This window comes from Molossus molossus, unplaced genomic scaffold, assembly GCF_014108415.1.
Source record: "Molossus molossus isolate mMolMol1 unplaced genomic scaffold, mMolMol1.p scaffold_m16_p_5, whole genome shotgun sequence".
Taxonomy (NCBI): domain Eukaryota; kingdom Metazoa; phylum Chordata; class Mammalia; order Chiroptera; family Molossidae; genus Molossus; species Molossus molossus.
Window position 1 is genome coordinate 60,971,538 of NW_023425388.1, and position 14,840 is coordinate 60,986,377.

Below are 14,840 nucleotides of genomic sequence, written 5' to 3' on the forward strand. Positions count from 1 at the left end.
GATCCGCCGCGCGGAGCTGCAGCCATGGAACAGGAGTCCCCGGACCTCGAGCAGCTTTTGCAGCCGGCACCCCTAGAGCCTCTGGGCCACCCCGACGCTGGACTGGAGGCTGTGGTCAGTGAGGAATCCGAGGGGGCCCGGGGCGAGGAGGGCCCCGGGGACAGCACGGTGAGGAGAAAGGGCGACGGAGACTGCCCGGCCTGTGTCGGGGCCTAGCGGCCCGGGCTCGGCTGGGCTAGGCTGGCGGGGGCGGGTGGGCTCGGCCGGGAGACTCGGCAGTGACGGGGACGCGCGGTGGAAAAGCTGGGCCACAGGTGCAGTGAAGGGGAGGCTTAGTGGAAAAAGGGGTCTCGAGTTGGGGGCGAGCGTCAGGTTCTGCGGCACTTAGGGAAGGTGGAGAGGGCGGCGGCGCGGGGAGCGCAGGGTTCCTGTGGGTGCGGTTCAGCCGGCGTGGAGGTCCGGGCTCGGGACGGGCCAAGCTGGGGAAAAGGCGGTTTTCAGAGGCCCGGGAGCCCGTTGGTTTGGACCTGCAAAGGAACGCTGGTGTTTCTGGTAGTCTGGCTGGAGGTTGTGCAGGAGATGGTGTAACGAAGGCGCCGTGGGGTGTGTGCAGCGATGTTTGAGGAGAGAACGGGGGGCTGGAGGAACAAGTCTGGAGCAATAAAGGTGGTTGGCTTGGCCCCACAGTCAGGAAATGGAAGAAAGAGTTAGATTCAAGAAAAGGTACAAGTTAAAAAAACACAAGCATTTAAAACTTATTTGGCTGTACTTTATTTGTGGATCAGTGCTGTATTTCCCAATGGAGACTTGTAGATATCTCGTGTATCTGCTTTGCGAAGTCCCTTCGGTAACGAGTGATTTTCATTTGCTTGAGGAAAAAAGAAAATGCATCCTTTTATATTTGTAACTGTTTTCTCTTCAACGTGTTTTCACTCATAATGTGTGATGGGTAGACCAGATTAAAAAGAAAAATTTCAGAAATTCAGTCCAGTGCTCGACATCAGACCACCCTGTGCAGTGTGCGTGCTGCTCATCCATTTTGCTTCTTTTTCTCTTTTCTTTCTGGAACTCGTGTTAGTGCTGATATGAAACTGCTTTATGATGGATAAAGAAAAGTTAATCTTGTTTGCTGACTGTAACTAGAAAGACTCTGAACTTTAAGTTTAGAGACCAGATAGCCAGGATCTTCAACACAGGATTTGAAGGTTTTGCCTACTTGGTGGAAATGTCAAGGTATGTAGTGAATACTTTTTGGGTGAATTTTAAGCTTTTCGTTGAATTTTTCCCTAAATTTTAGAATTATTTGTGGAAAGGTCAGCATCTCAAATGTGAGCAAGAAGTGCGTGCACTTCAGTGGTGCATAATTTAACTCTTACATGATTTGCTTTTTAAAAAATTAATTTTATTGCTGGGCCCGTGTGGCTCAGTGGTCCCCGGTTTGATTCCCAGTCAGGGCAAGTGCCCAGGTTGTGGGCCAGATGCCTGGAGCGGGGCATGCAGGAGGCGGCCAGTCGATGTTCTCTCTCATCCATGTTTCTCCCTCTCACTCTCTCTTCCTCTCTAAAAAAATCAATAAAGAAAAAAAATTTAATTAATTTATTCATTTTAGATAGAGAGGAATGGGTAGAGGAGAGAGGAAGAGAGAAACATTGATTTGTTGTTCTGTTTATTTATGTCTTAATTGGTTAATTCTCATATGTGCCCTGACCTGGACCGAAACCTTGGCGTATTGGGAGGACGCTCTAACCAGCTGAGCCACCAGCCAGAGTGATTTGTTTTTTATTCGGCTTTGTGACTCAATTTTTGTTGTCTCTCTTAAAAGAAAAAATAATTATGGTGAGGTGTACAATTAATGCAGAGAAATTTCCCACAAAATAATCATCAGTTCCTTTGAAACCTGTATGTTCTGGGTTATTTTTACTCCCTACACCACAGAGGTAACCAGTATTTGGATTTTGTATTAACAGTTCTCTTGATTTCTTTCTTTCTTAAATTTTTTTTTCTTTATTGATTTTAGAGAGAGAGGAAAGGAGAGAGAGATAGAAACATTGACCAGACAGAACATTGATTGGCCACCTCCCGCATGCTCCCCGCTGGGGATCAGGCCCACAACCCGGGCATGTGCACTGACCAGCAGTGAAACTGGCGACTTCCTGGTGCATGGGTTGACACTCAGCCACTAAGCCACACCAGCTGGGCTCTCTTGCTTTTTTAATCTTTACCATATGTATCCCTAAACAATGTAGTTTACTTTCATTTCATTTTGAAGTTTATATAAGTGGAATAATTTTACTATGATTTTCTTTCTTTGCTCAATATTACGGTTTTGGGATTCATTCAAAATATGACTTGGTTAATTTATATTCATAGCTTTATAGTATGTCATTTTATAGATACTCTCCAGTTGATTTCTCTTTTTCAGGTGTTGTTACAAGATTCTTGCTCTTTCTAAAAAATTACCACTACCATTAACTTTTTCCTATATATCTCTTGGTGCAAATGTCTTAGAGTCTAATATAAATTTAGCAGTGGAATTGCAGGATTGTAGGGTAGTAGAATGTTCAACCCTAGTAGGTAGTGCCAGATTGTTTTCCAAAGTAAATATACCCAATTTATACTCCCATCAGCAGTGCCTGATACTTCATTCCTATCAATACTTCATATTCTAAGACTTTAAAATATTTTCCAATCTGGTGGATATGTGTTAAAACAATTTTAGGTTGTTTCAAAAGGTAAGGATCATATCTTTTTTTTTTTAAATCCTCACTCGAGGACATTCTTCCATTTTTTTCTTCAGATAGAGTGGGAGGAAGAGGGAGAGAGAGAGAGAAACATCAATGCGAAAGGAACACATCGAGTGGCCACCACCCACACAACCTAACCAAGGCTGAGGACAAACCGCAACCCAAGTATGCGCCCCCAGCGGGAACTGAACCGGGGTCCCTCTGGACTGCAGGCCGACGCTCTAACCGCTGAGCCAAACCGGCCAGGGCAAGGATCATATCTTTTGTTGGCTACATTATGAGTTTAATTTTGGTTCTGGTGATAACAATTTTGCTGATGTGTGTGTGTGTGTGTGTGTGTGTGTGTGTGTGTGTGTTTATGTGTGCACGTGCTCAAGTGCCTTTAGAAACAACTAGTATGAAGTTCCAACTATAGTACAAAATCCACTTATTTATGTTCATTTAAAAGTGATTTTAAATACTGCATTTAAAAGACCTTACATAGCCCAGCTGGTGTGGTACAGTGGTTGAGCTTCGACCCATACACCAAGAGGTCACCAGTTCAATTCCCAGTCAGGGCACATGCCCAGGTTGTAGGCCCAATCCCCAGTGGTGGCATGCAGGAAACAGCCAGTCCATTTCTCTCTCATCGATGTTTCTCTCTTTCTCCCCCCTTCCTCTCTCTCTAAAAGCAATTAAAAAAAAAAAGCTTACATATATTCAGTTTAAGATATTTGAAAACCCAATAATGGCGTAATACAGTAGAGGTTGTAGTTATATTGTATTACCTGACATTTAGGAAAATGTTTACAAATATGTGTTCTAAGAGACCATCTGTTAGTGACCAAACTTACCGAGTTTCCTGAAAGAACTCCCCAATTTAGTACTTCGTAGAAACACAAGCCATTTGGACAAATATTTCAGTATCACCAGTAGTTTAAACACACAAACATTCATATATACTTTGCACACAGTTCCCTCCTCCCAAAAAACTACCCAAACCCTCCTTAAAGAATCATATATCCCTTTTCCCTCTTTCTATACTGTCTTTCACTCCAGTTCTTCCCCAGTTGAGAAGTATTGCTATAACTGTTGCCAGGCTGCTACTGTTACTGATAGGAATGTGGTCTGGGCAGGAAGGTAAGTTAGATTTGTTCTTTGTGTGTGCTGTTCACAGTAAGGCTCTATTCTTTATTTAATTTTCAAAATTACCCCTAAAAGGCAGATAAAGATGAAGTAGAGGCTTAGAGAGAAATGATTTGGCCAGTGTCACTAGGGAGTCAGTGACATTGCTGGGACTTGAGGCCAGGCCTGCTTGGCTTTGAAATTAGTCTGTCCATTAAGCCATGCAGCTTCATTGAAAAAAAAAAAAGTTAAAAGTAGTCTTGTAAATTACTCCAATACTGTATTTTAAATTTTTTAGTTTAGTTAAGATTAAGTTTAAATTTTAAAAAGAAAAAATGGTATAAACGGTGTACTGATTTATCAAGCAATTTTTCACCACAAGAGTGTCTATGCAAATAGTGTGCAGAGATGGCAGAAAGCTCACCACATGAGCCTTAATTTTAACTCTGCAAATCTTGATCAGGGAGTAATTTGTACCAATTTCTGTACACCTAGGCGTGGTGGAAACAAGCACTGCCTAAGACTTGAAAGTTTCTTCTGGTTTTAAACATCACTAATCAAGATGCTAAATTCTGCTGTAAGCTCTTATTCTGTAGTCTCTTGTTTTTTTTTTTGTGTGTGTTTTTTTTTTCTATAAGTGTTCAATCCTCTTTCTTTTCATTGTTTAATTAGAAGTCTCCTTTCTTTTCCTTTTATACTTTTTCCATGAAAGGAAGAGTGCAATTTTTTTTTTAAAGAATTGTCAATTCTATTTAAAGTAATTTAGAAAATGGAAAAATGAAAGAGGAATCTGATCTCTAAGAAAGTAGTAATTAGTCCTGGCAAAAGAGAGGAAATAGCAAGGGAATGGAAGTAAGAATACTTCTTTTTTAGTCTGGAAGATTCCATTGAGTTGGTAGTTAAGTATTTTCCCAGAGAAGAACCATCACCTGAGTAATTTTTTAGGCCAAGCACTCTAGGCCTGGGAGTGCTGGTGGGGGCAAAGAATGCTTGAGCAACTGGTACTTAAAAATTCCTGTACACAGTTAGCATCTTCACTGACAGGCTGCAGAGAACTGAATGGCGTTGGGCCAGAACTATGAAGTTTGAGGTATTTGTGGGTGAGGATAACAAAAAAGAAAAAGAAAATGTATAGACATAGTTACAGAGTTTATCAGTTTAGCAGCAGATGATTTAATCATACTCAAGAATGTTTTTCTCATTTTTCTACCTCAGCAGCTCTCCGATATTTCTGAAAGCGACTCATAATACAAAATACATTTTTGCAACATAATCAGCATACACTTTCACGCATAAGTGTCGTTTCAGGAGACTATTTAACCATTATTTCATGCAGTGCCCTCTGATATTTTTATTTTTCATTAAAAAGAAATGTTGGGCCCTGGCCGGTTTGGCTCAGCGGTTGGAGTGTCGGCCTGCGGTCTGGAGAGACCCGGGTTCGGTTCCTGTTAAGGGCGCATACCTCGGTTGCAGTTTGTCCCCAGCCCTGGTTGGGTCGTGCGGGTGGCAGCCACTCTATGTGTCCCTTTCACGTCAGTGTTTCTCTCTCTCTCTTCCTCTCACTCTATCCGAACAAAAAATGGGAAATTGTCCTCGAGTGAGGATTAAAAAAAAAGAAGAAATGTTGGTCACAACCCACCAAATTAATTTTTTTTTGTTATCCTCACCCGAGGGCACTTTTCCATTTTTTGTTCAGATAGAGTGGGGGCGGGGGGGAGAGAGAGAGAAAGAAACATCGACATGAAAGGGACACATCAAGTGATTGCCACCCACATGACCCCAGCTGGGGCCGAGGACAAACTGAGACCAAGGTACGTGCCCTTATCAGGAACCAAACCCAGGACTCTCTGGTCCACGGGTCAATGTTCTAACCGCTGAGCCAAACCGGCCAAGGCCTTGATCACATTTTTAAGTACCATGTTATTTAGCTTCGTATCTTTGTATTTTTTTTTAGTTTTCTTCTTGTGATTGATTTCTAGTTTCATAGCATTATGTTCAGAGAAGATGCTTGATATGATTTCAGTCTTAAGTTTATTGAGACTTGTTCTGTGTTCTTACGTGTGGTTTGTCCTTGAAAACATTTCATGAGCTCTTGAAAAGAATATATATTCTGCTGCTTTGGGGTGAAATGCTCTGAAGATATCAATTAAATCCATTTGCTCTAGTGTGTCATTTAAGGCTGCTGTCTCCTTGTTGATTTTCAGCCTAGAAGATCTATCCATTGATGTCAATGGAGTGTTAAAGTCCCCTCCTATGACTGTATTACTGTCAGTCTCTCCTTTATGTACATCAAGATTTGCTTTACATATTTAGGTGTTCCTGTGTTGGGTGCATAAATGTTTATAAGGGTTATATCCTCTTGTTGGATTGCTCCCTTCATCATTATGTAGTGTTTTCTTTGTCTCTTGTTTTTTATAGCCTTGTTTTTTAAAAAATATTTTAAAAATGGATTTTTTAGAGAGAGAGGAAGGGAGAGGGAGAGAGAGAAACATTGAACAGCTGCACAGCCCCTACTGGGGATTCAGCCCACAACTCGGGCATGTGCCCTGACTGGTAGTCGAACTGGAGACCTCTCAGTGCTTGAGACAGTGCTCAACTAACTGAGCCACACCAGCCAGGGCAAGCCTTGGTTTTAAAGTTTATTTTGTCAGATATAAGTATTGCTACCCTAGCTTTTTTTTTTCCTTTCCATTTGCATGAAATATATTTTTTTATCCCTTTACTTTAAAAAAAAATTTTTTTTATATTTTTATCCTCACCAGAGGACATTCTTCCATTGTTTTTTTTTCAGGTAGAGTGGGAGGGAGAGAGAGGAAGAGAGAGAGAGAAACATTGATGTGAAAGGGACACATCGAGTGGCTGCCTCCTGCATAACCCAACCAGGGCCGGGGACAAACTGCAGCCAAGGTACGTGCCCCTAGTGGAACCGAACCCAGGTCTCTCTGGACCACAGGCCAACGCTCTCACCGCTGAGCAAAACCGGCCAGGGCTATCTCTTTACGTTTAGTCTGTATATATCTTTGGTTCTCGGGTGGGTCTCTTGAAGACAGCATATAATGAGTCTTGTTTTCTTATCCATTCAGCTACCCTATGTCTTTTGATTGGAGCATTTAAGCCATTTACATTTAAAATGATTATTGAGCCCTGGCTGGTTTTGCTCAGTGGTTAGAGCATTGGCCCGTGGACCAGAGAGTCCCAGTTCAGTTCCCACTAAGGGCACGTACCTCGGTTGCAGTTTGTCCCCAGCCCCGTTGGGGTCATGTGGGTGGCAACCAGTCAATGTGTCTCTCTCACATTGATGTTTCTCTTTCTCTTCCTCCCTTTTTCTCTCCCACTCTATCTGAAGATAAATGCAAAAATGTCCTCAGGTGAGGATTGAATAAACAAATAAATAAATAAAAATTGGAAGCCTTAGAATTTTTTTCAATCCAGGAGGATTTTTTAAATTTTTATTTTTTATCTTCACTCAAGGACATTTTTCCATTTTTTGTTCAGGTAGAGTGGGAGGGAGAGAGAGGAAGAGAGAGAGAGAGAAACATCGATGTGAAAGGAACACATCGAGTGGCTGCCACCCGCACTACTGACCAGAGCCGGGGACAAACTGCAACCGAGGTACGCGCCCCTAGTGGGAACCGAACTCGGGTTTCTCAGGACTGCAGGCCGACGCTTTAACCGCTGAGCCAAACCGGCCAGGGCTATTTTTCTTTCTTTGCATTCTTTTTTTTCTGAGTTAGCTACATGTTTATTCTAATCTGTCTTTTGTTTTTGTTTTTTGCCTTTCTTTTAATTTTATCTTTTTCATGTAGTTTTCAATGTAACAATAAACGTAATATATTTTCTTTAGTGTGTGATTTAAATAAGATTAACTAAATAAATGCTATAGATATTCTATTTCATCTACAGTTCTAAAAATTGTTAAGGTTAGCCTTCATTTTTTAAAAATCTTTTTTTATTGTTGTTAATTCTCACCTGAGGATATTTTTCCATAAATTTTTAGATGGAATGGAAGGGAGGGAGGGACAGAGACAGAGAGAAATATCTGTGAGAGAGACACATCGATTGGTTGCCTCCCACATTACCCCTGGGATCGAACCTGCAACCCAGGTACATGCCCTTGACCAAGAATCAAATCCTCGACCTTTTGGTCCTCAGGCGATGCTCTGACTGCTAAGTGAAACTCTCCAGGGCTGTTTTTAATCTTAAAGAGCACCTGGGATGGAAAGTCGATCATGCAGCAAGCAGTGAACTACTGAACTCAGGCAACTTGTCTCACTTACCTTCTTTCCCAATAACTGGCCTTGTAGATACTGAATATTTACTTAGTACATCAATAGTTGCTTATTGTTCCCTTTATCACTGTTACCTGTTTTATGTTTACTTTGACTGTTTATAACATTTTAAAAACTTAAAATAGATTATATTTATTTTCACTCATTGAATTTCATCAGCCTTTTAAATATGTCCATCTTGCCCAGCTGGTGTGGCTCAGTGGATTGAGCGTCGTCCCATGGCCTGAGAGGTCCCGGTTTGATTCCTGGTCAAGGCATATGCCTGGGCTTGGTCCCCGGTGGGGTGCGTGCAGGGGGCAAGCCGATGGATGTTTCTCTCTCACATTGATGTTTCTCTCTCTCCCTTATTCTCTCTAAAAAAAATCAATAAAAACATATTTTTAAAAAAAGTCTCTTACCTTGTTTTCCAGTCATCAAGTCAGTCCATTTCTAAATTTGCTGAATGTGTTCTTTTAACAGTCTGAGAGTAGTTGAGTTATTCTTGATATTGATAGCCTAAGCACTTTTATATAATCTTTAAAACTCTACTCTTGATATATACCTGGTGCCATTCTTTAGTTTTTATGATAGCTAATTTTATTCTTATATTTTCTTTTTCTTCTGTGTAATTGGGTGGCATAATAGGGTGAATTCATGACTCATGCATTATCTTTTTGGCTGGGGAGATAATTTGCTTTATCAGTCATGTGCTCCCACAATTCAGGGAATTTTTTACTGGAGTAGAAGGTGGTAAGTCAGAATGCTTGGCTGTGGACCAAAATTATTTCTTTACATGTGTATCTCTACCAATGAGGGCCTCATAATCCTAATGTGTTGAGTGGTTTGTGCCTATGTAATTTCTTGAGCTTTTTTTTAGTTGAATGATTTCCTCCTGTCTCTTATTTTATTTCTTCATACATAAACATACAACTTATACTTTATAAAAATATCTTGTTTGGTGACTGAGTGATTTCTGTTTTTATTGACTAATATGTAACAATTCCATTCCATTGCATTAGCTCTTTGTTCTCTGTCCTTTTTCTTTATCTTTTAGCATTTTTACCATTTTTCTGCAACATTTTGGGAGCACTTCCTTAGTTTGTCATATTTATTCTTTATTGATTTAATTTTTTGCACTATCCCATAGTTTTTTCTGTTCTCATAGTACATAAGCCTTAATTTTCTGTGTCAAGTATCACCATGGATTTTACTTATGCAGCTTTTTCTTTACCTTTTGGTGCATCCATTTTTGTACTTAGATCTTTTCTTTGCAATTGCCTGCAATTATAATATAGTACAGTATTTTTAAATTAAAATCCACCTTTGAACTTTAGAGGGAGCAAGGGAGGAAAAAACCAAAGCACATCACCTATTACATGGTCTCACTTTGTCTTCCTTGTTTAGACTTGGAGTTAACTTTGGGTATATTCGAGACTCTTCTTTAGTGGCACACTTCCCATAGATATAGCCTATGAACCATCAGTGGTGTGTTTGTTCTTTTTGGTCCTTTAATATATACCTGGAGATAATTAGCTTGGGAAAAGAAAGGTGTTTTTTCTTCTTCTTATACCCTTCTGCTGACTCACAGTTTGAGCCTGTTAACCACTGCCAAAAGGTATGGACAAATTTAAAGTTGAATGACTTTTGCTTTTATAATTTTTTAAAAATATTTTTTATTTATTGATTTTAGAGAGAGAGGAAGGGAGAGGGATAGAGAGATAGAAACATCGATGAGAGAACATCGACTGGCCGCCTCCTGCATGGCCCCACTGAGGATTGGGCCCACAACCTGGGCATGTGCCCTTACCAGGAATCAAACCTCGTGACCTCTTGGTGCATGGGATGACGACGCTCAGCCAGTGAGCCACATGGGTCGGGCATGCTTTTATAATTTTTAAATGAAACTGCTTGCTGTTTTGGCATATATGTAATATTTTATTTTTGAGAGAGATTTCAGATTGAAAAAATAAAAAACTAGATATCACTATTGAGGATCATTCATCTTTGTATAATGTGTTTTAAGATTTTTTTCTTATGCATTTTTATGTAGATTTTTTCTTGGTCACTTGTGAAATGTCTACATTTTCTTTTTCATATTGTCTATGTTTGAGTAATTAAATGTATGATACCTGTTAAAATAGCTTCTGGAAAAATTTAGTGTGCTATAGTATGCTGATAGAGAGAGGCAGGCATATCATTTGTTGTTGTCATTAGCAAATCTCTAGCAACTTAAGAAATACAAGAAACTAGTTTAAAATATGTACCAATCAATAATGGATTTTATTATAATAGCTATTATAATGGCTGGGTTTTTGTTTTTCAATACCATCTTAAAGGTTTTTTGCTGTTGTTCTTCCATTTGTTTTTGTCCAGATGACAGAAAATAATTTTTGGTTGAAGAAGATAGAAATTAGTGTTTCAGAAGCAGAAAAGCGAACTGGAAGAAATGCCATGAACATGCAAGAAACATATACTGCTTACCTCATTGAAACCAGGTGGGTGATGAGAATTAGGCCTAGGTTTAGATGGAAAGAGCTTTGGTAGCTATTGATGTAAATTCTGTTGTATAATGGAATTGTTTATAGGTTGTCTTTATAGGGATCGTTTTTTGTTTTTTTAATCCTCACGTGAGGATATTCTTCCTTTTATCTTCAGATAGAGTGGGAGGGAGAGGGGGGAGAGAGATATAGAGGGGGAGAGAGAGAAAGAGAGAGAGAGAGAGGGAGACCATCAATATGAAAGAGACACATCTATTGGTTGCCTCTCGCATGACCCCGACTAGGGTCGGGGACTGAATGGCAGCCGAGGTATGTGCCTTTGACTGGAATCGAGCCCGTGACTCTTTGGTTTGTGGGCAGTGCTCTAACAGCTGAGCCAAAACTGTTTTTTAGAGGGAGAGGGAGAGAGAGATAGAAGCATTGATGAGAGAGAACATCGATTGGTTGCCTTTGGTATGTCCCCCACTGGGGATTTGGCTCGTAACCTGGGCATGTGCCCTGACCAGGAATTGAATTGGTGACCTCTTGGTGCATGGGTCAATACTTAACCACTGAGCCACACTGGCTTGGCTTTTTAACTTTTTTATAGGTAAAGTAAACAGGTATGTCCTACATACTATGGTATTCTTGGTAACTGGATTCTAATGTACACAAGTACATTTGGGGGAGCAGGAAGGTTAGTGAAATACTTTTGATATCTGGAATATTACTTGACAACGCTTTGGTGGAGTTCTTGGTGTTAAAATCCCTGTGCAATTTTGGGAAAGGATATCAGGTTCTCAGGGGCGTATTAAGTGGACTTAGGCAAGTGGAGATGTTAACGAAATCTAGGAGAGGAGAATACAGTCTGATTCATGTTAGGAGAATTGGGAATTACCGAGAAATTAACAGGAAAAACTTTGAGATTGAAGCTTTAGTCCTTGGGGTAAAATTGAAAAGACAAAGTAAATCGTGGAGTAAGAAATCAAAACAGAAAAGTTATTTTATATCATAAGGAGAAGTTAAAGGAATTAGATGGTTTTATCTAGAGAAAGGCAAGGGAAGACTCAATTTATTTTGCCCATTATAAATAGTTTACATAAAGACTACTGATGCCCTGGCCAGTTTGGCTCGGCAGTAGAGCGTTGTCCTGCTGACCAGTGAGTCTCAGGTTCGATTCCAGCCAAGGGCATATATCTCAGTTGAGGTTCTTCCCTGGCCCTGGTTCACCTCATGCAGGAGGCAGCCAGTCGATATGTCCCTCACGTCGATGCTTCTCTCTCTCCCTTTCTCCCTCTCTCCCTCCCTCTCTATCTGAAGATAAACAGAAAAATATCCTTGGGTGAGGATTAAAAAGAAAAAAAGACTATACTGACTAGTTCTTTTTCTTTCTGAAAACTGAGCAGAAATACTTTCAATTAAAACAGATATGAGAGAACTTTTTGATAGCCAGTAAAATAAAATGATAAAACTATCAGACCTAGGAGATAAAGAGTTATAACCATGTTTTAATGTGGATACATTTTTAAGAAAAAAGTTTTAAACCCTCCATTTTCCTAGGCTTTACCAAAAGTCACTAAGCTTACCTTAAGGCTGAACCCTATAACTTTTCTTCCCTTTTTTTTTTTTTTTTTTTTAATCCTTACCCGAGGACATTCTTGCATTCATTTTCGGAGAGAGGGAGGAAGACAGAGAGAGAAACATCGATGCGAGAGAGACACATTAAGTGGTTTCCACCCACACAACCCCACCCGGAGCTAGGGACAATCTGCAACTGAGGTACGTGCCCTTAACGGGAACTGAACCCGGGACTCTCTGGTCCACGGGCCGACACTCTAACCACTGAACAAAACCAGCCAAGACTGAACCCTATAACTTTTCAAGACTTTCTCCAGGTCTGTGATTCTACCCAAAATGAAAGTTAAAATCTTGGTAAAAGTGTTAAATTTGCATGCAGTTCTGAAAATCCTCTTTGTAAATATAGTTTCTTTTCTCCATTAAAAAAAAGGAAGAAAAGAAAAAAGAATCTTTCAAAAACAAGAAAAATTTATGTATAATAGGAATTTTAGGAAAAGAGAGAGGTAAGGTTGGCCTTTTTAAAATTAGGTCATTTTGCCCTGGCCGGTTTGGCTCAGCAGTTAGAGCATCGGCCTTCGGTCCAGAGAGACCCGGGTTCATTTCCCGCTAGGGGCGTGTACCTTGGTTTCAGTTTGTCCCCGGCCCTGGTTGGTCGTGCAGGTGGTGGCCACTCAATGTGTCCCTTTCGCATTGATGTTTCTCTCTCTCTCTTCCTCTCTCTCCCTCCCACTCTATCTGACCAAAAAATGGGAAAATTGTCCTCGGGTGAGGATAAAAAAATAAATAAAAGAAAATTATGTCATTTTGCCCAGCCAATGTGGCTTGGTGGATTGAAGGTTGTACATGGACTGAGAGGTCACAGTTTAATTCCTGGTACATGCCCAGGTTGTGAGCTCGATCCCTGGTAGGGGGCGTGCAGGAGGCAGCCGATCAATGTGTCTCTCTCACATTGGTGTTTCTGTCTCTTTCTCTCCCTTTCTCTTAAACATCAATAAAAACATTTAAAAATAAATAAAATTAGGTCATTTTGTAACATATAAAACAGATTTTTAAGGTGATTAGAAACAAAACAAACCATGATCCTATGAGATGGTTGCTGTGTATGTGTTTCTTCCCCCACTTAAAAAAAATCATGCTTTAGAAATTAGTGTTTAACTAGTGTTCTAAGTATACAGTGATACCTCGGTTCTCGAACATAATTCGTTCCAGGAGGACGGTCGAGAACCAAATTGTTCGAGAACCGAAGCAATGAAACCCAATAGGAAATAATGGAAACTGGATTAATTCGTTCCAAGCCCCAGAAAATGCCTATTTACTGGCCTAATTTGTATATAATATGTAGAAAAACATAAGTCTCAACAAGAAATAAAAGTGTACAGTATGTCTAAGGGTTAAATTCAGTGTAAAGCGTGACTCTCTCCACAAAGCGTGACTCTCTCTCTGCACTCACACTGATGACGCAAGCAAGGCGCTCTGGGCCGAATGAACGCCATTCAGCTCAACTCGGCTCATCTCGGAAGTTCGAGTTCCAAATATTTGTTCGGATTCCAAGACAAAAGTTTCTCGAATCTCCTGGTCGAATACCGATTTGGTCGAAATCCGAGGCATTCGAGAACCGAGGTATCACTGTATTTTTAAATTTAAAACTAAAAAGGAACGTTTTTAGTATGTGCCTAGTTCTTTACTCAATTGAGCAATGAAATTAGCTGCTTATTACTTTTACTGCTGGAAAAGTATCTTGATTTGAATAATCTGGAATAATTTTTAGTTATTTACTCTTGACTTTGAAATGAATAGAGTATCATAATTTGAAACTGGAGGTTAGAAGTGACCATACTTATGTAGTATAGCTAAACACTGAATACATATTTAAGTGGATAATCAGTAATTGTGTGGTACATGAAAGCAAAGGATTATTGAGTTGACTTTCAGGATTGTATTTCATTATAAATTTTATTTATTTACTGATTAATTGATTAATTTGAGAGAGAGAAACATTGATTTGTTCCACTTATTTATGCATTCATTGGTTGATTTAAAAAAAATATATTTATTTGAGAGAGAGAGGAAGGGAGAGGGAGAGAGAGATAGAAACACTGATGAGAGAGAACATTGATTGGCTGCCTCTTGCATGCCCTTCACTAGGGATTGCCCTGACCAGGAATTGAACTGGCGACCTCTTGGTGCATGGGTTGATGCTCAACCAGTGAGCTACACCAGCTGGGCTGGTTGACTTTTTTTTAAAGAGTAGTTTATTGATTTTTTTTTTTTAGAGAGAGAAGAAGGGAGAGGGAGAGAGAGAAGAAGGGAGAGGGAGAGAGAGAAACATAGATGTGAGAGCACAACATGGATGATCAGCTGCCTCCGTCATGCCTCCTACCTTGGATCAAACCCACAACCTGGCCTTGACCAGGAATCAAACTGGCAACCTCCTGGTGTATGGGACAACACTCAACCAACTGAGCCACACTGGCCAGGACCATTACTTGATTCTTGTAGGTTCCCTGACCGGGGATCAAACCTGCAACCTTGGCATATGGGAATGATGCTCTAACCAACTGAGCTATATGGCCAGGGCCTCATTATAAATTTATTTTAAAACTGCGATTCTCAAACTTTAAAATATGTAGGGACCACTTAGAGAATTTGTTAAGCTGCAGGATTTTGGG

The 14,840-nt window shown here is 40.2% G+C and overlaps 1 protein-coding gene across 1 annotated transcript in view; it reads left to right on the top strand.

Annotated features, from left to right (window-relative positions):
* Positions 1-14,840, top strand: part of SNX4 (sorting nexin 4) — a 75,224-nt gene continuing 60,384 nt past the window's right edge. Inside the window, exons 1-2 of the mRNA XM_036243899.1 lie at positions 1-168; positions 10,490-10,611. Coding sequence (XP_036099792.1) covers positions 25-168; positions 10,490-10,611 — 266 coding nt within the window. The 5' untranslated portion in view covers positions 1-24. The remainder of the gene's footprint in view (positions 169-10,489; positions 10,612-14,840) is intronic.